The sequence below is a fragment of the Sturnus vulgaris genome, chromosome 2, assembly GCF_052056855.1.
Source record: "Sturnus vulgaris isolate bStuVul1 chromosome 2, bStuVul1.hap1, whole genome shotgun sequence".
Lineage (NCBI taxonomy): Eukaryota > Metazoa > Chordata > Aves > Passeriformes > Sturnidae > Sturnus > Sturnus vulgaris.
In genome coordinates, this window is record NC_142244.1 from 101,904,755 (window position 1) to 101,929,439 (window position 24,685).

Here is a 24,685-nt window from a genome sequence, read left to right on the forward strand (position 1 = left end):
CTTTGTTGGAAGTTTGGTTGGTTTTTAAGGGAAAAAAAAAACTTAATCAAATGGGTGTAAGTGCTTATTCAAGACCAATTTCTTGAAGAGAGAAGACTAAACATACAAAATGAGACCAAAGAAAAGAGCAAGGATGTGCAGAATACAAGTGAGGAGAAGCTGATGTTTGGTGTTGCAGGTTTATTCCTGGGACAGCTCACGCACAGACTGTGGGTGTCACTGGTTTCTCTGAAGTCTGACCAAGCAGTGCTGCCTGTGCCCATGACACTGGGGGGTGTGAGATGCCTCATGGTCTCCAAAACTGCTGCAGAACATGCCCTTGTGTGCCAGCTCAGCCATAACTTCTCACCAAAAGGGCAAAGAGAGGCAACCAGGCTGAAGAGCTGCAAGAACCACAAATTTCTATTTACACATGGTGTTAAAGATATGTCTGAGCTGGTGGGAGAGGTAGTATCCCAAACATATGCCTCCCCAGTGTTTTTCAGGATCAGGGCAATGAGAAAAGTCAGCAGTGCCCTGGTGCATGCCAAAGTCATAATAAATAATGAGCAGAGGAAGTTTCACTTTTTTCTTCTCATTTTTCGATAGTTTCAATCTGTTCCCACGGGAGGCTAAGGCTCTGTTCAATCTTAGTTCCACTCTATCACAGTTTACAAGGCATGAACTCAACACAGTTCTCAGGCAGGGCCACCAGAGCCTCCAGTTCCCAAATAATTTAGCATTTCACTTCTATACCTTGTTAACTATTTCTGTGGTCTCAGCTAGGCTTGAACTCCTGAGATATGAGACATTTCCAAACATTATTGTCATCTTACAAGTGTTACAACATGCTGTTGACTATCAATGTGTAAAAGTGCACTTTTGACCCCGGTTATAATTTCAATTGGTGTTACTAGATGCTCAGTGCCAGAGGTCAGCCTGTCCCTGCATCATCAATGCACAAGAAAATCTCACAATTTGCTCCCAAGCTGAGCACCAGCACTATTATATGTCCAAATCACAAGCCTTTGTTTTCTCAGCTGTAACCTGCTCCCTTAGAAAAGGTGCCTTAAGCTATCACTCAGACTTCTTTTTCTTTGTCTGCAAAATAGTCATACTATTTTTAGAGAAGTTGGGGGCTTTTGAATCACAGAATCACAAAATGGGTAGGATTGGAAGGGACCACAGTGGGTCATCTGGTCCAAGCTCCCTGCTCAAACAGGGTGAAGTGGAAATCATCTACATCCTGTCTTAAATTTACTGTACAGAAAGAATGAATTGTCAGGAATAGGAAATACAAGGGAACTACACCACATGATTGCACAAAATGACACACGATTAGTATGCCAATACTTCATATGGCCTTGGGAAAAAACCCCAAGTAATATTGGCTTCACCAGTCTGCTAACTGATTTTGTATTCATAGTATTACATTTTTCAAAGGTGGAAATGCACCATTTGAAAAGAAAGATCAAAATGTGTCAATAGACACTGCCCATGCTAAAAACAAATATTGTATTGCTTTTTCAGAGTGGCTTTACCTGGAAGACAAGTTTACTCTTTTTTTCTTTTTTCTTTTTTTTTTAAGATGTTTCATATAGAATATAGTTAGATAATTTAAAGGCATGTCAGTCTCTGGTGTACAGTTATTGCTCTGTTCCCCCATTTTCACAACCAGCAGGCTGTACTATAACACAGTCCTGTGCCATCTGAACCAGGTGTTAGCCATGTCCTGCAGAGAGCTGGATAATTCCTCCAGTTTCTTGGGGTCCAGCCCCACTCAGAAGTTGGGGAGCATCTTTCTTTCTCTCTTCAGTAGGAGCTGGATGGAACTGGCACAGAGGTAGCTGTGACCACTCACAAACCAGGCCTATATTTTTGGCAACTTGGCCTGGTTAGCACAACAAAACCAGCTAGTAGCCTTACTACTGAATTTTGTTACATGACTGTGATCACATCTTCAGGCCCCTGCCCAGGGGGCTCTCTGAACATCTTTGGAAATACCGTAACTCACTGATCCTCTTTAAAGACTTGAAGAAAATTTCCCTTTATCTTTGAAGGAAAAACAAACCATAAATGTTTCCCATACATTTCCTGGCTTGAATGCAGTCAGCATTTCTTTCTGCATCAGCAGTGAGTGGGAGGTTTAGCATCTCATGACTTGGCAGAACCAGCAATAGAAATAGAGCAAAGATTTTTGGATGAATAGTTTATTCACTAAAAAAAAGGCAATTTTGGGCGGCTGGAACAACTTGTGAAACAACAACACCCTGCTGAGCTAGGTGGATACCTTCATGTGGAATCTGAATATTAGAGGGAGGATAGTAGAATTTTTTTTCACCCTGTTTAAATTAAAAATTTCTTGCTTGTTTCTTGTTTTGTTTTGAAGATTACCCACTTTTCATTTAAAGTAACTTTTGTTTCAGGTTTGATTTAAAATTATACTTTCTTCTATTTCCACCTTTTCAGTCCAAAAGATTCTTTGAAACATTTTTCTCCAAGAGTTTATTTTAATGCATGGGAGAAGTTAATTTCAAATTGTAAGATTTCATGGTAGCTGAAAATTTAATTCTTCTAAAAAACTTGTCTAGAATATGGCATTGTGTAAAAACAGAGGTTTGTGGCTTTGTATCTTGAGTAAAAGCTATTTTATCCTAAGATTCTACCTACCAAAATGAGTGAATGTATGTTTTTTAACACAAACTGAGTACCTTTCACTGCATATTGAAGTCATTTTCACAGTGCAGAACCCTGGGAGTGGATGGATGTGTCTTTATTTCCATCTTACACTTGTTTGACAGAATCAGAGAGTTAAAGCAGTTGTCTGGATTCTCATGAGATTCTCATGAGACTGGCATTGTAGCAAAACCAGAACTCATATTTGTGTTGATTCAAAAATGTCAACAAATGACAGCTGCTGAGCTGCAGGACCCGTGACCACTGGATTCTCTCCACAAAAAACATTCTTTATTCTGGTGATGACACACAGCAATGTGCCCAAAGGGGCCAGGAGCTGTGGGTGACAAGATAAAAAGAGTTTGAGAAGTGGAAGGTTTAATCCCCACAAGTCTTCACAAACAGTGCGGTTCTCCTTGTACTTTCATTTCCAGGAACTTCACTGGGCTCATTGGTGCTAAAGAAGTACTGTGTGGAGAACAGACTGGTGTCTTTTTTACAGTGGGTATGGCCAAATAACAAATGAGGAAAATTATGAAGGGAAAGAAGTAGCTTTGTCACATTTGCTATACTTAGCCTTACCATACTTGGCTTTTGATGCAGACAGCTCTAATTCTGAAAAAGTTCCCTCGTTAACTGGCCCTAAAACATTTACAAAGCATCTGAATAATTGATATAATTTATGGTTTTATTGGTGGGAGCCATTAAATCTCCTCCTCCCAAACAGCATTAGGGAGGAAGCTTGGCAACATGCAGTAAAAAATGGAGCAGCTATTTAAAGAAAGAAAAGGACAAGAAAATCTTATTGAGCTTTCTGAACATGAGAACTCTGAACAAGGCAGAGTTTCCAAATATCCACTTCTAAAAATATTTTATAGTAGATGGAGCCAGTGTGCTGTTGGTGTCACAGGCTTTTCAGAGGAAGTTTTACAAGGTTTGCCTTTGAAAAACAACCCCACTTATTTTTTATTTTATACGTGCTAGCTTAATAACGTCAACTTGTAGTTTGTATTGTTGCTGGATTCTGTGCTGCAAGGGAAATTATGGGAAAGGTGGCAAATGCTTAGGTAGCAGTCTCTATTACATAAGGATCATTTTTGGGGTCATTTCTGTTGTTCTCTATTCTGATTAGGATTACATCAAGGTACTGGCTAACAGAGATAATTCACAGGTTTTATCCAGACAAGTTAGTGTATATCAAACATCCATGTATACCTGAAATAGCCTTCCAAAACTCCAGTCTTGGTCAAAAGGAGAGTCTGGCATTTTTAGTGTACAGCTTTTTTGACTACAGTGTAGATATCTGTGTTCCACTTAGAGGAGTTTTGTCCTAAAATTGCTTGATTTTTAGGATTAATTGAAAAATATCCCCACAGGGACATAGTGCTTTTCAAATTCGGTGAAAAGAAACCTCCAACAAAAAATCAGTCTGTACTGTCCTACATGTACCCAGCAGTGACTGTGGAGCATGAAGCATGAACATGGTAGTTAAGGAAGCTGGAGATACAGCACTGTTTGATGAGTCCTTATCAAAGCAGGTGCTACAAGCCTTTAAGTTGAACGAACGTGAGTTTTCATGCTATGCTATGATCTGGGGGAAAAACCCCTAGCTGATAACATTGGTTTTGAGTTTGATGGATGAACCTGCCTGAGAAATGGATGTGTCTAGGCTATCATGATTTACTCAGTTTTGCAGACTCCAACTTCTACGAGCATGTCAGAAAATTCCATAGGTTTTTAGCCTTTGAGCAGCACAATTCTTTATATACTGGAGATTCATAGGAAAACTACATAATTGATTTGAAAACAAAGGTGTCAGCTTTTACTCATTGCAGGATTTTACAGTTTGTTTATTTTTAATATATATTGCTGGAAGCAATTGCTTTCTGTTTTCTCATTTAAAGCTGTGCCATGATGTGGCATTGGCCGAACAATAGAACAAGCTCTGTATCTGCAAAGGATATCATGATTCTCTGATTCCAGCCCAGCGGGCTGGAGTTAAAATAATCCAGCTGGCTCAGCAGCTGGATGTGGATGCCGTTTCTGGTAGCACAGTGTAAGAGGCAGGATGGCTAACTCAGGGCTTCCTTTATCATTTTGTCTTCCCTGCTTTAGGCCCACCAGGACAGGATTTGCAGTCAGAAATGCTGATTCTTCTGACTTCAGCTCCCTGCATTGTGCTGTCTTTGACAGCACAGTCCAGCTGTTTATACATTTCTAATACATCTCCTAAGGGAATTTGTAAAGGAAACAAGCTTCGTCTTCAAGGAAAGCAACAAACAATCTCATCTCAGCTGCATTTTACACAAATTACAGTGACTTAATTCCTACTGCTCCTCAGCCTGTGGCAGAGTGTCTGGGACATTGTCGAGTTTTCTCTGCTTTTCACAGCTGCTCAGAAAAGACGTAACTTGTACAATTTTTTATACGTGGAAGAATGAGCTACAAACCTGCTGTGTATCTAATTGAAAGGCACAGGTTCATGGTGTCCCCTCAGCCTGCTGCATGTCAGCCTGTGCGAGCTGTATGGTGGGCATTGCCATGTGGAGCTGCACTATTGCTCCTGAAAGTTCCTATGATGCAGGCTGAATAACAGTGCTTGGCTGCTCTAAAATGTCCTTCTCAGTGTTCAGGATCTGCTGGATGAAACTGTGTCCTTTCTGTTGTGCTTTAAATGCCAGTTCCTCTGCTCATATTGCTTGCTGAAGCACATAGTGCAGTATATTCCATTGGACATTAGCAAAAGATCTTCTATGGACTTTGAAAAATGATGCTATTCAAGCACCAGGCAAATAGGAGCAAAACCCACTGATTGAGGTGTGATCCCTTCCATCATGGAATGGTTGTCCAGTCAGAAGAGTGAGGTCATTTTGAATAGTATGCAAAAGGTGGAGTTTTCCAAGGTGGAGATTTTGTTTCCTAAACGTGAGTGTCAGGAACACATCCTTTTCTGCTGCCTTTTCAGACCACTATATGTTTTTACTGAATTTAAATGTTTTACCTGCAGGTTATTATTCAAATGTTTGTAATATTTCAGGGTTTAGTTACAATCCATTTTGCTTATCTTGATTCAGCTGTATAGGGGTGCCATGGGTCTCTGTCAAACTGAGGTGACCCTGAGTATCTGAGACACCTCCAGGGGACTGGTTAATGTGAGATACTGAAGATTTGTGCTCTGCTGAATTAGAAAATGGATGCTAGGTACCTAATGTGTCAATTTGTGATGCTGTTATTTAGACAATTGAGTAAAGCCCTGGGTGCCTCTGCTTTCAGAGGTGTTCTAAGCTTCTCCTTACAGACACGAAGAAGAAGAAACTCCATTTGGGTGTTATTAATCTCATTATAGAGAAGACATGTAAAACAGTTCAAATGCCTTGCATCCTAGATATGCCCATTCTTTTCCATTCCTTGATTTATTTATGTCAAAGTAGTTTATGCAACTAGCTCACATGGACATTGTAGACATTAAGTCAGATCATTGTAATTCCACTCAGGAGGTAATACCTGATAAACAACAGAGACAACCTGCTGTTACCTAATCATAAGATCTCTGCTTAAAAACTGCAAGACTATAAAGAAAGGCAGAGACCAAACACACCTATGGAGAATGTACTTTTGATATGCATAGTGTGTAGCTCATTAATTGGTTACTGTTTGGCCCAGTGTGGGTAATATGATAAAAATCTTGTGACATTGCAGTGCTGTAATATATCTGATTTTATTGTGGACAAGTCAATTCAAATCAAAATAGATTTTTACTAGAACAGAGGCAGCTGGTATTTGGGTATTTTTAGTAGATAATATCTATGAAGATTTATTTTTCTTATAGAGATGTTGGGTAAAGGTCAAGTAACTAGGATGGAATATTTTATTGGTAAAGTTGTATCAGCCCATGCAATGGAATACGCTGAGTTTACTTTGAGATTGTGGATACCAAATATAGCTAATTAAGCAGTATGGTAATTGGTTTATAAAAAATTAAAAATGTGAAACCTATAAATTTTCCATAGTTGTTTTTCCGTAGGTACTTTATCATATCTTGTATTTGTATTCTTTTTTTGCAAACTTTGATTGGGACTATAAGAAGACTTGTATTTTGTTAAAGTAATCCTGATCTTTCTCTAAAGGCAATAGCTCGTTTGTGCATTCTTTGTGGACACTCATTTTTATTACTAGTTGAATTATGTATATGTTATCAGCCAATAAATTAACAAATCAAAACACAGAACAAGAAAAACCCACCTCATGGAACTCATGCTGTGCAAAAATGTGTTTATTTTTTTCACATCAATACCTTCAGCTTAGTTTGAGATATAACATGCTGTGTCCTATTTCTTTCTAGGTCTCCTATGTAAAAGCTATCGACATTTGGATGGCTGTGTGTCTTCTCTTTGTCTTTGCTGCTTTGCTGGAATATGCAGCAGTCAACTTTGTTTCACGGCAGCACAAAGAGTTTCTGAGGCTTCGAAGAAGGCAAAGAAGACAAAACAAGGTACAGCTGCTCTTTACCTGGGGTGACTGAATGTGCCCTGACTGCCCTGCTCATGTGCAGTTGATTTCTTAGCTCACTTCTTGTCCTTGCAGGAGAGTCTTTTTCTAAAGTTTCCTTTTGAGTGATTTACTCCTTGATTAAGAGCTGATAATTGACTGCTGGGCTGGGTTTATTTGCAGTTTAAGAAGTTATTGACAAATGTTAGTAATTGGTCACCAATTCCAAGAATTTTCTTCTCTTTGTGCAGTTGAGGGAGCTGGACCTCTACAAATGCTGTGCTACTGTGTGGCACCACCAGTGGATAAGAAACTGTTGGATGCAATGATACAGATAGAGGAACGATATTATCCAGATGTGGTGTCATCAGAATATGCCTGAGACCTGTCTTTTCTACTGCTGCCCTAGATAGCTATGCTAAAATGGCAGATTCCCTAGGACAGCCCATTGCAGAGATTGACAGCTCTGCCCTCACTTTTAGACACCACCAGCAACTGATGTCTTCCCCAGCTGACACCACAAAACATGACCATTTTTAGAAAGAAGAAGGATTAGGAGAATTTCCTCTCTGGATTCTGTCGTTTCACAGTTTGCCACTGATACAAACTTCAAATTTTTAGCAAAAATTTGTAAGTCATTATCACATAATTTTATGGCAGTGACTGAAATGTAGAAAAAGGGATTGTTTGGATTTAACCTAGATGTCAGTCTAGAAATAATTTTAGGAAGTCTATCCATCTGTCCTGAGCTGCTGTTTTTTTTCAGTAAATGGGAAGACAAGAGTAGACATTAAATAGAGTTTTATTCAAGTCATGATCATTCCCATGTCTAGGGAATGTGGAACTATAAACTCTTACATATACATTTGCTATGTGAAGTAAATATTTGCTTGATCTGCACGAGTGCTTCAAGCCACAAATAATGGTTTCCTTTATGAGAGGGATGACAACAATGTCACAGGGCATTTGTGTTTTGACAGGTCTGTCTAATAAATGTTCTGTAACTAATGTAATATTTGATGGATACTCTGGGAAGAAATCCAGTGCTGTTCTCTGGTTTAATATTATTGTCAGATGAATTGAGATTCCACTGAAGATTAGATTACAGGACAGAGCAGAGCAGGGATTCTTGCCTGTCTGCTGACACACAGGCCACACACACTGCCACTGGAGCCTTTGTTTTCAAAACCCAGCGTGGCAGCAGCAGAAGCTTCTGCATGGTATCTGCAATTTCATTTTTGGATGCAAGGTGTTTTTTAGAGGTGAACAAGTAGATAAGCAGCCATCCTTGGTAAGTAACAGTGTCCAGTGACATTATTCAAGCTTGAGATTTTGGTCCATGGAAGTGGTCATTCATCTGCTTCGAAAACTGTTATTTTGGTGACTGCAAAAAGAAAGTTATTTAAAACCAAATCATCAGAAGACTTGTGTTTATCCTAAGCCAGGTGGTGCAGGGATTCTTTGCAAAACATGTAACGACATAATTGAATACAAGGAAACATGCCGCTGAGTAAGAGACACCTACCCACTTGCACAGGCTTGCTTTTTTCCTATGAATTTGGTTGCATGAATTTCAAAACAGGGAACGATGTTACTAAGGCAGTTTCTTTTGGAGGTATCTTCTGCATCTCTGTACTTGATTTTGTCTCTCATGATTTTCTCAGTTTATTTTGCCTTGAAAGTGATTCTCACCGTTTTGCATGATGGTCTTCTCTAACCAAGCCATTCTTCTCTTTGCCTGTTGTGTGTGTGTGTCGTCACGTTGCTGCTGTGGTATTCCCATTCGTGCTGCTGCTGTCTATGCTGACACTCTGGGGACAGGCACAGACTGTGGCTGTTGGCAGTGAGAGCGTTGAGTCCGTGCGGCGCATGAATGGCTTGCGGAGCAAAGAGTCATCAGCTTACGGGACAGTGAATCAGATCGGCAATTCAAGTTTGAGGGTAAAACTCAAGTGAGAAAGAGAAAGCAAGAGAGTTTTAGTATGTGCAACGATGTCATAAATCAGCAAAATGGACCATTTTGATGGCATCACTAGTAGTCTCTTGCATTCTCTTTGCTAAATGCCCCCACAAAATACAAAGTACTGTCCCCAGCATGAACAGCAGTTTCATGTTGTGCATTCTTATGGCCCATCCTTACGCTTGCTTTTTACTGTGGCTGGGCTATGCCACCCTTATTCCAAACCTCTTAAGGAAAGTGCATGCATATTCAGCAGCTTGGTCCTATGTAAAGATAGAGTGAATGTGGTGGGAGGAGAGGGCCACAAGAAATGCCTTGAGACAGTAAATCCCACACTGTGTCACCTTTCAGATGAGCGTGTTCCAACAGAATGTGGTATGTATAACAAAATGTGTTTTTATTGCCGTGGTATTTATTCCTGTGCTGTCAACCTGCAGTCTTCCCCATCATGATGTCCTGAGCCCTGCTTAGTGGAGTATGAATAGCTGTGAATGAAAAAAAGTATTTCCTTGGTTTCTTTTCGTTTGCTTGGAGAAGAGCCATGGAGCTGAAATCTTTTACAGAGTGTAACATGTAGCAGATCAGAAGCAATATGATAGCAGCTGATACATCCAGATTAGGGGTGAGTTGTAGAGATAATAAAATCATTGATGGAGAAAGAAATGAGCTTAGCATGCAGTTCACTGCTTGCTACTAGTGACTGAGGAATGAAATGGGTTCATTTAAATGGAATGGGACTGGGTTTTTAATCTTTTAGGACTTGATTTTCCAGAACAAAAACATTGTCTGAGCCACTTTTGAGCTCTAAAGGGCCTCTAACTTTGATCAAGCTCTCTAAAATCATGTTATTATAAGATGCAGATGATTTCAGTGAATTTTGTACACTATAAAGGGAATTAGTAGCTTCCAAAGTCAAAGCAAAACCCACAGTTCATATTACACAGCAAAATTAAGATAGAGGGTTTACAATGCAATAAATCATTCACTTCCAGAGCTACAATATCAAGCAGTAGAAGACAGCCTTAATTTCTGTGTGCTTTCTATTCTAGAAATAATCATATTTACACATATACAAAAACTGAATATAAAAAGAAAAAAATCAGGATTCCTCTAGGAGGTACGAGCAGTATTAGTATGCTGCCACTGAAAAGCTGATGCCATACAACTACAAAAGCAGTCCAAGTAAGTGCTCAGTGCTGCATATCTCACCAATCACAAAGTGCTGGTAGTCCAGCTAAAGTTTGTGTAAGTTGTGGTTATCCCCTCCTTTAGGAAAGCTTGCAGAAACCTCTCTTCTCCTTTAGAATATTGTGCATTATACAGGCAGCCAGGACAGTACACAGAGGGGCTGTGCCACTGCAGTGCTTTTGCTGCAGAGCCCTAAGAGCTGGAGCTGCTCTGGCGTTGTTTTCCCCTGGAGAACTCCCGTCACATAAGTGATGCACACTTGAGAGGTCAACAGAGGAGACGTAGCAAGGCAGAGGTTTCTGGAGCAATGCTACCATGGTTGCAGCTTAGTACTTTTCTGCTCAAGAAAAGGATGTTTATGCTAAGAAGAGAACATAGGAACAGAGCTTGTGGTGCCACAAGGAGCCTCACGAGCAGGGAACTTGACCTGTTGAGGTATTGCTCATTGAACCAAAGCTTATGCTAAATGCAAATGTAAAAGTCATAGTCAAGAGAAGACAGTGTAAGACTGTGGTTGAGTATCTATACTGCATCACTCAGTGCTAAGCTAGGGAGAAAAAAAAGGTGCTGAATCACACCTGGCTATGATTCCTGGATTTGCAACTTGATCTACAGAATAAGAAGATACCTGTTCTCAGTTTTGTCAGCCTGTATCTCTAGAACTGCTTTTGTTATTGTCTCTGCTGGGTCTTGTTCTTCTTAGTGCTGCAACCCTCAGTGCAGTGCCTAAAACAGACATCTTAAGAGACCATCAAATGTCTTAAGTAAAACATCAGATTATTAGGTTTTCTAGGAAAACTCTGGGTTGTATTGTTGATCATCCAGAAATTGTATTACAGATGAACCATTTGAAAAGACAGCTTTGTCAGGACCTGTTGGCATCTTCCACACACATAAAATTCTCAGGTTATCAATCCTTCACTCTGTCTTCCCCATACAGTTTCTCTCGGAGGAAGCATTCAAAGTTTGCCCTAAAGGTTCATGTAGTCTTTCTGCTCAAGTTAAATACACCCATCAGTAGCTATACTTCATTGGTGGGAGAAATGGTTGCCTATTTCTTGTATATCATGGTACACAGAGAGAGTACAGGCTGCAGAAACCAGGAGCCTAATGGTACTGAGGATGTAGTGAAATTTCATTGTATTAAAATCTAAATTTTTATGGTGCCAGATCACTTGAAAGAAAATAACTTGTTTTTTAAAATATGATTTTTAATAATCAAACATGATTTCTTAGTTTTCAAAATGATGGGCTTCCAGGGAAGCAGAAGTGTTTACACAGGTTCAATCATCTCTTTTTGAAAACAACAATTATTATGTTATATGACCAGTAGTCAAAATGAGTCATGGTACACTAGTATTCATATCATCATCTCAAAGATGACTTCCTAAATTATATGTGTGATGGTAACTGTGACCAAGACTAGGGGTTAAGTTTGGGACCGTTAGTGTTAAAAGCAATACATTATAGCTCGAATGAAAAACTGTGCAGCTGGAAGACATGGAAGATTTAATCCCATGTGCAGGTAACACAGAGCAATACAAATAACAATGCTGCAGCCAAGGGGGTTCATATGCATGCAGATTAGCAAAGGGAGGCACAAATGGTGTTTTTAAATGAAAGAGCTGGGACCAGGACTAAGTGATTACAGAAGCAAAGGATGACTCTAAGCAAAGATAGAAGCACCTGGTTGAATGCTTCAGAGAATTGTTGGCCTTTGGATGGAGATGCCAGTGGTGAAGCAAGTACCACAAGTGCCCAAACAAAGTTACTGAGGTAATACAGTATTTCTATCTTTCAAAAGGAGAAGAGATGTGCATTGAGTAACACTCACTTTAATAGGCCATCTCCATTATTCAAATCATACAGAAATCCCTCTGTCAGATCCCCCAGATAATTTTCTAAGGTTTTCTAGACCTGCTCACTGAAAACAATCAGTGCCTTCAGCCTGACTTTGCCTTTAGAGCACTTGGCACTGCTGTCCCTGGTGGGAATGTTTGCCTGCTATCATCCATGTGCGCCGCATCGGCGGGAGGATGCGCGCGCTCCGTGTTATGTAAGTGCCGCATCATGTGAATAATGGAAGTGCTCAAGGAAAGCCCTTTTGCTGAGCTATTTTTGGTACTCACTGAGCCAGCTCAAACACGAGTTTCATTGTGAAAAACAGGAATCTGAGTCTGAATGGCTTTTTCTCTCTCTCTCTCTCATCTTGCTTACTTAATGGATTAAAGCACATGTAGCTTCTGCTGTAGATAAAAACCTTCAAGATACTATGGTTACTTTTATTTCTCCAGGGCAATTGCATCAGTACTTTAATCTAACTGTGCAGAAAAAAATCCAGTAGAAGATAAATACACCAAAATGATCATTTAGCTTGAAGTTATAGTCCCACATACAACTGCAGTGAATATTTAGCTGTAGTTAAACAATAGACACAATTCATTGCATCATGTTGGCATGTCACTTTGTGTCTTTGTCTAAATGTCTCTGTCTGTCTTTTTTAATTGAGCATGAATAGGCTAGGAATGGCCTTAGTTAATATCAGTGTAAGTACCTGTATTTTTTATAAAATGGACATACCACATATACTTTAAGCATTTTATAAAAAACATCATCTGACATTTGAAAATTATCTTGATATAAATCCTTAGTCTGGCTCTAGGCATAGATCTAGAGACATGAGTCCCCAAAGAAAGAGCAGCCTGTAGGAAATAAAGCAGTTCAGTCATGGGGGTGGTATCCAAGCAATGGATCAAAAAATTCTAATAAGAGCAGTCTGACCAGATGGAGAGACTAAGCTTACTGGAAATGTAAATTTTTCAGTGGAAAGCAAACACAGACAAGAAACAGTGCAAGAGAAAAATCGGGTTTTATAGTATTCTGTTTTGCAAGGGGAATTGAAAGTGAAATGGAAGCTTTTCCCTCCCTTATTGGAGGAGAGAAGGTTAAAAATTTTAAACAAATTACTGTGTTTTGTGTGTTATATTGCCTCAGATTAAAAAAAACCATTATGACTAAACCGGAAACAGAAGAGAAAATGGATAGTTGCATTTCAAGGGAGATAATTCTGAAAACCAGATAAAAGCCATTAAACATTCTGTAATAAAATGCAGACTAACTTATGGAACATGTCATACCAGTTCCTGAGAAAGTCCCAAATATCTAAACGATAATTGAAGAGGGTAGAGTGCCAGTGCACAAACTGGAATAATGGAATCCAGGTAACAGAGTAGAAGAAAAATCAGAACAAAATCAGGGGAAAAAAATAGAATTTCTTGGGGAGAAAAAAAACCCAAACAAACAGCACCAAACCGAAAAGAAACCACAGCAAACAAACAAGCAAGAAAGAAACACACAGAAAATGAGAATAGGGAAACCATGGCTAGTCTAGAAAGGGTGGAAACCAGAGAAGTGGGTAACTGGCTGGGAGTAGGTAAGGCTGCAGAATCGTGAATCTTTATACACACAGAACTGATCAGTGGTACACCAAGGACTACTCTGTGGGGCAGGGGACAGATACTGAAGCTGTAGGGACCAAAGCAGCAAGCAGGACATGATACAGTATAATGACTCGTTGCTCAGCTTGCAAATACATCGGCAAATTATTCCTTACAGTTAAATAAGATAGGAAGATAAGCTGCAGAACAGCAATATTACAGCATTTCCAGTCTGGGGTGATGAAGTGACTGTGTGCTGTACCACATGGGACAGGTAGGACTGGAAAAGTCAGGAGTACTGGATAAAGTTTTTCTTTTTAGCTCAATAATGGAACTTTGCTGTTGAAACTCCGAGTCCTCTCTTGTACCTACCCAGCATGCAGTGGCTGAAAGGATCAGCTCTGAACTGGCAAGCCTTAGGGACTGAAGTTTGCACTTCACTCGAGTCAGTTTGTCCTGGTAGTTACTCATGAACAGCAGGAGGCACACCAAAAATGAACTCTGCAGTTTTCCAGCTCATGAAAGGTACTCTCCAGCTGGGTGCAAATGTCTTATTTCTTATTATACCTAGGGGAGAGTGAAAACTGAAAATAGGGCAGAGGAAGTTAGAAAGTGATAGGAAATGGTTCTTATTTTTGAAGCTATAAAGCAGCAACAAGTATCTTTTCAAGAACCATCTGTCACAGGCACCAATTTTTGTTTTCCGGATTATTTTAGAAAAGGGTGATTCTTTCTTTTGATGTGTTTTGGCCCACCTCATTTCATGGGGGAAAAAAAAAAAAGCAGTGGAAAAATTGTCAAATATGTGTTAATGATAAAAAAAATAAGGAATGTAAACTTCAGAAGAAGTATGTTTAACCTAAGCTGCCCCTACCCAAGACTCCAGAAAGAGAGTGAAAAACCTTCACAATCCCAAGACATAGGCTTAGGCAGCACACAACAGCAGACAACTTTGCCCCAAATTGGTTCCTCTGTTCTTCCATTGTAGCTGGCTTATATTGACTTTTTACTTGGCCAGAGTCTGGACACAGTCAGGCCTTGGTCTCAGTTGCTCACTGCTATGATGGACAGGTCCTCTTTCCAATGGGGGAAGTGAAGACACCAGGAGGGGAACAATTTCTGATCCATCATTGCCAGGGGTCTGTCATGGTGCTTCATGTCAGTTCTGAGTTCTGTCCTAAGCCTCATTTTCAACAGCAAAGTATTTCAGTGCTAGTAAATATAAATTAGTATTTCTACAGGAGAGTGCAGGGGTTGAGCAGCTATAGCCAAGCATAATGCAGGCTGAGAATGCCAGAACTCTGTATCCATGTACTCCTACCCTCACTAGCAGCCGTGCAAGCCCTGTGGATCTCCAGAGCATACTACACCAGTTGTATCAAATTACATGGTAAATTGGTGAGATGGGCAAGTGTTCAGTAGGATCCATGAAATGCATATTTACATCTGACCCAATTAATCCTGTTCTCCACAGGGGATAGAAGCTGCTATTTGAATGTAATTAATTGTGAAGCATTCTGTAATGATGTTGTCCAAATGACATTGTTCAAAACAAAATTGTATTAACCAGACTGCTGAAATCTCATTCTCTCTCAAGTCTGAAAAACTTCATGGGTTCCAGTAAAATCCAGTTTTTACAGTACTTGTACCAAAGTGGTGTTGAAACTGTTTATTTCTCCATTTTTTTTTTTTCTGGGGGAAAACAGCCTTGTTTATAGTCATTCCTGTTCAAGTTGACAGCTTTTCTTATGGCAAACTGATCACTCAGAGCCTGATTCTGACACATGTGGCTTGATTTAATGATCAGGTATGTTTATTTCTCTTGATCCATTGCTGGAGAAAGATGCTATTTACTGTAATATGATTATTTGTGCTTGGGCATCTCTCTTGTGGCCCAATGTTTTAATTTTTTTGTTTGTTTGTGTTGGGATTTTTTTGTGTGTTTTTTGTGGGTTTTGTTTTGGTATTGTTTTTGATGGGCGGATAACACTAATCTTGTGCTCCGTGTTACTGGGAGTAGATGGATGGTTAAGAATGAGATTTTCTTTTCTACAACATGAGGAAGGGGCTAGGGATAGTTACACTGGAAGGAATAAACACCTTGAAACCCTACATATTCTGAACACTTCTTGCTGAGTCTTGCCAGAGTCCTCACAAAGACTCATTTCGAGTTGGGGGCACAGAAAACTCCATGCCAAGCCCAACCATAAGTCACAAAAAATTTACTGGCTTCCAGTCTCTGTGAACTCCCAATGGTGTCTCAGAGCTGTCCACTGGCTCTTCTGACACTATATGTCTTCACTACAGCAGGATCAATGTCAAGAAGGACTTACTATTGAAAAGCTCAGTTTTCCATTGGCTGCTTGAATATATCTGGCATACTGAGCATGTCAGAGTGTTTTTAGCTCCTGGAGAAACAGATTGGAGAGGTCAGAAAATGCTGCTGTGTTTGCCAATACACGCGAGGTGCCAGAAGTCCAGAATCCTGCCTGTGAATTTCTACACTGATCCTCTACCTTCTCTCTGAGCAAGGACATAACTCTTAAAGTCATTTAATTTCTAACTTGTATATGTAATTTTTCATACAGATATTGTGTGTGCATTTGTACATACAAATAATCTACCTGTGTAAGTGCAAGGTTTTATCAAGGGTCCAAGGTTTGATTTTCTCTGCAATAACATGACAAGACTCTTAGGAGACATGACACCTTTGTTTTCATGCTTCACCTCACTCTCTCCAAGTGGTTCTCCATGTGTGTTCTGATATAACCCTTTCTGCTAGTCATGTGGAAGTGCTCTGCCTGTGACTGACTCATTCATTTCTCTGTTAAGCTTTCCCAAGCCTGCTGGTGGTAGAGACTTTCTTTCAGTTTCTCTGTAATCTTCATCTGTCAAAAGAATAACTATTTTTGAATAGAGATCACAAACTCTGTTCATTACAGATTATCTGCGTTGCACAGATGTGAGATCTTGCACACCATTCTAGGAAAGAAAGTGGTGCATTTCCCCTTCAGGATGTTAAGTCTTACAGGCATCTGCAAGTAGCAGCCTTGACACTCTCTAGCACAGATTGTCCATGAAATTTATCTATCTGTCTGTTAACCTACACCAGCTTTCTTTTTGACTTCGTCTGTGGGATCAGACACCAAGTCTACTCATTTGCCCCATCAGCAGAATGTTCATCTTGTAGGCTTTTTTTGTGAGCTGACCCTCACAGGCAGAAGAAATTCTAGCAAGTCTAATCAAGTGTGATGCCACTGCAGGCTGGTGAGATAGAGAGAACTTGTGCATCACAGGATGCTCTTTTACAGACCTTAGTATCTTCTGTCTGGAAGTACTTCAAGGTCCTGATGCTCTTTTCTCCTCATTACATACTGAGTTAGATGAATTAAGGGGTATTTGTCTAGTGCAAGTGTTTCATTGCATGTTCAGAACAGGTGTCATATACACCAATGAGTGGATAATCAATTCTTCTGAGCATCACTTTGTGCTCTTGTTCAGTCCTGCCCTACTAATAGACTGCATGTGTTTTACTTACAACCTTCCAGTGGCTCTTGCAGAAGACAATGGCCCTTCTTTCTAGATTTGCAACCTCTTGCCCCATCTTTCCAGAGGAATAGAGGCAAATTATGCAGCTATTTGACTGCAATTTCCTTGTTTGACCATAATGACAGCTAATCTTCCATAAGAAGGTCCTTCCTGGGGTGCAAACAAATACCTCCATGGCATTTATTTGAGAACACACACATGTATGTGTGTGTGTCCAAGACAAAAGTGTAGAGGAGGCGTAACTTATTTGAGATATTATTCTCCCTACATTAGCTCTACAATGTATTTCCCACAGAGGTGTCTGGATTTATTTTGTGCCTGTCTACTTAGTAATTGCCAGTTTTCCCATATATTGGCATATCCCGTCATGCCTGGGCTTCAGCTTTCCTGAATTTATTCATTCTGGTTCTCCTTTTGAGCATCTTACATTTGGATATCATGCTTCTCACTCCAAGTAGCCTCACCAACATTTCTAGCTATGAATTCTCCAGCAAAACTAAAGAGGATTAGGGTTTATTTTTAATTTATGTGCTACTTTCAAAATTATTGCTCCATATAGTTTCTTTTTTAATTACTTCTCATCTCTTTCCTACCAAGCATGAGCTTAGATGCTCATCCTCGTTTGCAAAGCTATTTTTCGGTTTTTCAACCTAACTCACTGTGTTTTTCATGTAGCATTTGTTTTCAGCTTTACCTTTCTACCTTGCAACAGTCTAATTTCTTATCAGGGACCCCATAAAGCTGGATTACTACCAGAAATAAGTTATAACTCTTTTACAGATTAATTTTTAAAATGCTTGTAAACAATTCTTTTAGTAATGCCTATGGAAAGACATAACATTGAATTTAGATTCTTATTTTCAGGGTTACATCTTAGGAAAAACAGACTTGTCACCTTTTCAAGCTAGACATGCAACGATATAGTCATAAACCAAAGGGATTTGGTAGGAACATTTATTTGGGTCATTATTCAGACTCTTGAGTTAAATAACCAGTGTAGCTTTGAAATTCATGAGGCAGTTGTTCAGGAACTGGCCACGTCTCTGTGCTGTGGGCAGATCCATCTGGAGATGACAAACTCCAAGAAGGCTGTCCTGTGCTGGGCCAGCACAACATTCCTCTGCCTTGCACAGGAAGCTCTGTGTGGCAGCAACACGTCCTTGATGCTCCTGGGCTCCAGGACTTTGCAGCTCAAGGGCTTTCTAAACCAGAGGTGGTATTTTTGTGATCAGCAGCCTTTGCTATTTATGGATAGAGCAGTCAGTTCGATGTGATGATTTATGAATTATTAAAATACTTTCCTAAACCTTGCTATGAGTTGTTCATATTAGGTCTGCAGCACTTGTGGGACTAGGAGTATGTATGGCCACTGGAGCCAACAGGAGTGCACTCTGGGAGGGAAAAGGGTATAGGAAGTGGAGGAAGATCTTGTGTGAGGTGAATCCAAAAATAGAAATAACCAAAGCTGTGTATTAGATGAAAGCAAACAGGATGACTAATGGTTTTGCAAACTGTAGCACAATATTCACAAAGTTTGGTGGGTATTTTTCATGAGCAAAGTAACCCTGAGTTCAGTGACTGTGCCTGCAAGGAGGGCAGTGTTGAAAGAGAAAGGAGGGGACGCACTTGTGCTAGTCTGATGTATTTCTGTTTGCACAATTGCACAAACAACAGCAGGAACAATTTTGGCACATTTAGGGATTTAGAATAAGACCATTTCATTCTGCCATTTCAGGTTTCTCAGATGGTGGTTGGGGGATGACTGGTGGTCCTTAGCCCATGCAAAGAAAAAAAAAAGCAACGGGGAAAACAAGATTATTTGCTTTCAAAATTAAAAAAAAATTAAAAAGGAAATCATTAAACACTAAGTCAGTGCTGCTGTTCCAAACCTTCACCTTGGCTTTAGATTTTATGTAAAAGCAATTGATTATCCAGCTGTTGCAGTTCTCTTTTAAAATGTCTTTGAGCACTGTCATTTTGTTCTTTATCTTGAAGATGTCCTAGATTTGTCTGTCATGAACTCTGGTGGAGCCAGTTTTGTATTTTTTGCTAATGGGCTAGTCTTTTATTATTCTGTCCTTACTGTTACCTGTGCTGGATGTTCATGCAATGAAGACATAAAATGTACTTTTTTCATAGGGAGGAAACAGGAGTATGAAGAAAAAGTAATAAAAAGTCCAGAGAGGGTAGATTTTTCAGGCACAGAAAATGTTGTCTTGCTTTCTAAATGTTAATACTCCTTTTTTTCAAGTTTGCACAATGGATGTTTTTCTGCAAATACATGACAGCTCTTTTAAGATGCTCTGGTGCTCTATGCTGCCGTTCTTTGACTTCAAGATACTGGGGATGCCTGTTTATGTTTCCTGTCTCTTATTTGCTCTTTGATCTTTGTTCACTTTCCCTTGCGGCTTATATCGTGTTATTTTGTTGTAAAAATAATCTATTTGAATTTTACTTTTTGATGCATGGAGACTGATGCTTTTGTCACACTTCTCTGTGCTGTTATTGCTTTCTTCTTTGTTTGATGAGTCCTCTTGTGGGTATTTGTGTAGCTGGGGTTGAATATCAGACTTATATCATGACAACAGATCTTTTTCATCAGATGCTGTGTTTGAACCTAACAGCTGCTATTTCATGAATATTTTTGAAGCCCACATGAAACTTAGTGATGTTGTTATTGCATGTGGCATCCCAGCCAGTGTTCTTAGCACCTCACTTTTTTCCTGTCATTGCTGTATGTTCCTTACTGCCACACCTGACTCTTGTGAGTCTGTCAAATATTTGCATCCTTTAGCTATGAAAGAAGAACCCCATGGTGAGGTCTCATTCGTCTGAGGGGAGACAGAAAGGTATTTAGCCAAAAGCACCATGCTCCAGGAGCACAGGGGTGCCCCTAGGGTAATCAGTATGACATGATGATGTAAATTTTGACCTTTCTTTTACCATAAATCTTCACTTCTTGCCTTCGATTTCAAAGTGAAGATGTCTTAGGAATTGGTACCATATGAATCTGGGAATCTTTTCTGCTGGCAGCTTTCAAACCTTCAAAGCAAAGAGGCTTAGACTTTAGCCTCTTTGCATTTTTAAAGCATTACAATTTAGAGGAAGCTGTTTGGCCTGGACAGCTATTGATTTATATTCTGTTCTTCAAACTACAAACACAGAATTGTAGGATGGCAGGGAACAGGACCAGAAGAGCCCTTGAGAGCCAGCTGGCAGAATCAGCACCAGGCAGTACACTGGACAATTTACAGTTGATGAAAATATTAATCAGTGCTGTTAAACATTCTTCTGTAATGTGCCCAATATATCAGGAGTGAGTTTAAAAGAGAGTTGTCAGGGATTGCTCCTAAGGGAAAGTGTGAGCTGAATTATATCTTTTTGTGGATGTGCTGACCCACAGTTGAGTACTTCTGGTTTACATCCCGTACTTCTCTTTGACTTGCAAGTACTTCTGGAACAAAGGTGAGTAAAAAAGTCTCTGAACAATTATTTACCATTCTGGACAGGAATAGTGATAGGCTCTTTCTGTCCTAACAGTGTTAGGTTCCCCTTCCTTCTGCAGCAACACAGGTTACACCTGCAGATATGCTGCTGAAATACACGAGTTTGTGAGATACACAAGTTTGTACTTTGTAACTCATGCCAATCTTCTGCTGAGATGTCTGGTTTTTTGTCTCTGGGATCTCATTCTTTCTCAACTGCCCTGCACCCTTTAGCCCCTTTTAGAGGCTGCCCCTGACTTTAACTTCTGTCTGGACTGAGGAAGCAATTTCTCAAGATGTAGATGAGGAACCAAGATTAATCCAATACTTATTTTGACAGAGATATATAACCCATGAATGCATTATACAGTCTAAAAACAACCTGCCTGAGCAATTAGCTCAGTAATCAGACATTTTAAAACAGTGGCAGAGGAGCAGAGCTATGGATTATGATGTACAATGATTTATGTTATTTAACAGAAAAGCATGCAGAATTTTAATTACAATCAGGAGATTTTACATTTGCTGCAAGTACTCGTGTGGGCTGCTAATATGACAACCGTGGTATGACGAGGAGGGACCACACAAGGCAAGACTTGCAAACTGGCAGATAGGAATACAGAGACTATTTAATTTCATTTCATTTCAAGAAATGCAAGAGAACACATTTCTGAAATGAATATGTGACAAGAGGGAAGTATTGGATTTCTGTGTGAGGAGCTTACAAGTCAGACAAACAGCAGCCATATATTATCTGTGACGGGGAAAAGATCACATCACTTATAACCTTTGAAGCAACAGGAAAACTGAACGCAGCATCATTTTATAAGGATGTAAGAGAGAACCATCTCTTTTTTTTTTTTTTTCCCTGGTTATATATAGCTGTTAGAGAGAGCCCTGCTGAGTGGAAAATGGAGCATATGATCAAGGGCAGTCCAGTGAGTCAATTTACTGACTAATACTGTAGATTATCATGTCAAATATATAGAACCAGCGGTATGAACAATAATGAAGCCTAGTTTATTTCTTTCCTATAAATTGAAATGAAGATGTGATTGGAATTGTCACACCTTAGATATATGAGCCAGATTCTCTTAATCATCCAAAACAAATTGCTTTATTCTTTATAGTGACTTTTATTTTAGGATCCATTCCAAAAATGGCAAGCTGAAACCATCTATTTAAATGTGTCAAACACGTTTAAAATATCCTCTAGACCACTGTCCCCTCAGGTGATGCTTCAATGGTCTCACACTTTGAAATACCTGCTCCCTTCGACCCAAAGAAAGGATAACTCACCCTTTTATCCTGTGGGAAGAAATCATTCAGCCAGCACCATGCAGAGACACTCTAAATGAACTCCAGCATCATCAGTAAAATATCCAGCCGTGAAGCCAACGGGGCAAAACACTCGTGGAAACCCCAGACGGCCATTGAAGGGAGCCTTTCCTTGCCTGGTTTTCTATTTTCCTATGTCTCAGAGTGTCAGTGAGCAATTTTGAGGGGGATTTTGCCAATATTGTGCAGTCTCCTTGGGTCAAACTGAACACTGCCTGAAGAGAAGCTACAGTTAGGCTACCTGGTAAAAATTCCACTCCAAACAGAAGGAGTTAATTTTAATTTAGCTGTACACTACCAGACTTATGTTTTACTGGTTTCCAAACTCCAGGTGAAAGTCTGATTGCCTTTGGGTCTGTCAAAATTCGAGTGTGAGCAAAAACTTAGGGAATTAACATTTGAATTGCAAATCACTGCCATTCCTTTGGGTTTAAGAATCATAATCGATGTTATTGATTTCTAAAGTCCTTTGTCTAAGAATAGAGATGAGTAATTGAAAAGGCATTTACTAACTGTTTGCTAACAGTAAGTCACAAAGCCCAAATATTGCATGTCTGTTAAGTATAATTTCCTGAAACTGGTGAGTAAACTTTTACAGAAATTAGCAGAGTGTTATAAATTTAGCATATATAAGGAAAAGCAGATGGTACTGCTGTGATTGGACATGTCATTGGAGTATTCCGGAGCATGCCAAGTCTTTAATCTATTACTATTTGCATATACTACCACATTACTCAGTTTTCAGTAGACTAGAACAACCTGTGCTATGCACAAACAACAACTCTTTTTTCTGAGCTTTAAATTTAGAATAAAAATGAAATTCCATGTGCTGATTTTGTAGCCCTCGTGACCATTTTCCAAAGTCTCCAAAAGGTTCATGTTGCATGTTCTGGGTGGTCAGAACACAGTCACAGGTTGCTGCATGGGCCCACACACTTGGTGATCTTCAGTTTTCCATGCCAGCAATGGGACAGGCTGTGTGTCATGAACAGTAGACCAAATGAGAAGAATCACATTTCAAAATGCTTTATGATACTGGAAACTCTTTAAGCAATTATCAGCTCTGTAGATATCCAAAAGCAGAAGGTTTTAATTAAAACAAAACAAAACAACAACAACAATAACAAAAGAAAACAAAACCTAGCTATTCTTAAAAAAGAGAGGAGCGCCTCTCAGTTTAAAGGTGGTCTTGGCAAGATGGAGTTCTACTTTTATGGCTTGCCTTTTCTTTGGAGGATGATAATTTAGTTGCAAAGAGCAGAAAGGGCCAGAGCAGATAGGACTTAAGGAAGGAACTGAATTTTGCAAATAGAAGGTAGAGACCCCATATAAGGAAAAGAGTGGATGAAAGAATCAAAGAGGAGGTAGGCAAAAACAGTAATCCTGTTTGGGAATTAGTGAGGCAAAATGTGTCAGAGAAAAAAAATTAAAAGGAGTTAAAAAGAGAAGAGACAGTTGCAGAAATAAGGTGACAGGGAAGCAAAAGACCAAGAGTAGATATCAATTTGCTTGTGTTTCACATTAGGGGTTCTAAGACCCTATTCATGTTTTCAGCTCAGAGGAAAACAAATCAGTTTAATGCCCACCCATTCTGATTGCACAGCATGTGTGGTACCCTACTGTGCAGTATTTAGGCTGTCACCAAACACCTCAGCTTGTCTGATCTGGGCAGAATGCTCCTGCCTGCTAGTCCTGAAGCTCTTGGATGTTCAGTGAAGTAGAAACCTGTGCTGCCAGGTGTCCCTGTCTCTCGGGGTGCTCCTGCTTTGCTTTGTTCTTTGTTGACATGTTCTCTGAATATTATCCTTCCCTGGTGTCATCCCTCCTCAAAAATGGAACCCCAGGGTCAGGAGGTTGTAGGCAGTCACAGTGAGTCCTGACCTCTCCCAGGTACCTCATTACAGGCTTCTTCAGAGCTCTGGCACTGCAAACACTGGTTTGGAATGACTCCAGGACATAACAGATGAAACATACAATATGCACATCTCAGGAAGGCTGCTGGCATGGCAACTCTTTACTTTTGTGTTATCCTTGTGTGGTCTCTTTTAGGTAAATTAATTGGGCATATCTTCTCCCATTTGCCTTGATATTCTTTAAAAAAACTTGAGTTCAGATAAGCATCTGAGATCTTCTCCCAAGAATACCTTTTCCAGTGCTATAGCCATGCTTCCACATTTCATCTGTCTGTACCTCTCAGTACTGACTTCTCTCATACACAGTTAAATCTCTTGTTTCAGGTTATCCTTTTATCAGTTTTGCCAAGTAATAAAAGGCCATCACCAGGAGATCTGTTGCTTAGTTACTGGCCTGGGCAGATGGTCCTCCTGGAGAAATGCCAGCACCACACCAAAGTGCCTACTTATGGGCAGAGAGGATTGGGAAGGTTTAATGACCATTGCCTGTGTGTTCTGTATCCTCGCTCCTCAGAACTACTGCAGGGGAAAAGCTAGTGTAAAAGTTAGCATTTGAGATGTTATAAAAAATTAATAATTAATAAATTCTCCTGAGAGTGCTCTTAATCTTAAAATAGAATAAAAATGTTCCCACTAGGTGAACTTGCCACTAACTAATGCCTTCAGGGAATA

At 39.7% G+C, this 24,685-nt stretch overlaps 1 protein-coding gene across 9 annotated transcripts in view; it reads left to right on the top strand.

Moving 5' to 3' along the window:
• Nucleotides 1-24,685, top strand: part of GLRA2 (glycine receptor alpha 2) — a 122,255-nt gene that overhangs the window by 87,103 nt on the left and 10,467 nt on the right. For 6 of the 9 annotated variants that reach the window (XM_088160213.1, XM_088160216.1, XM_088160214.1 and 3 more), the window contains exons 8-9: nt 6,998-7,147; nt 8,965-9,084. In XM_088160213.1, coding sequence (XP_088016339.1) covers nt 6,998-7,147; nt 8,965-9,084 — 270 coding nt within the window. The remainder of the gene's footprint in view (nt 1-6,997; nt 7,148-8,964; nt 9,085-24,685) is intronic. The other 3 variants (XM_014875890.2, XM_088160219.1, XM_014875891.2) reach the window with 1 other exon arrangement.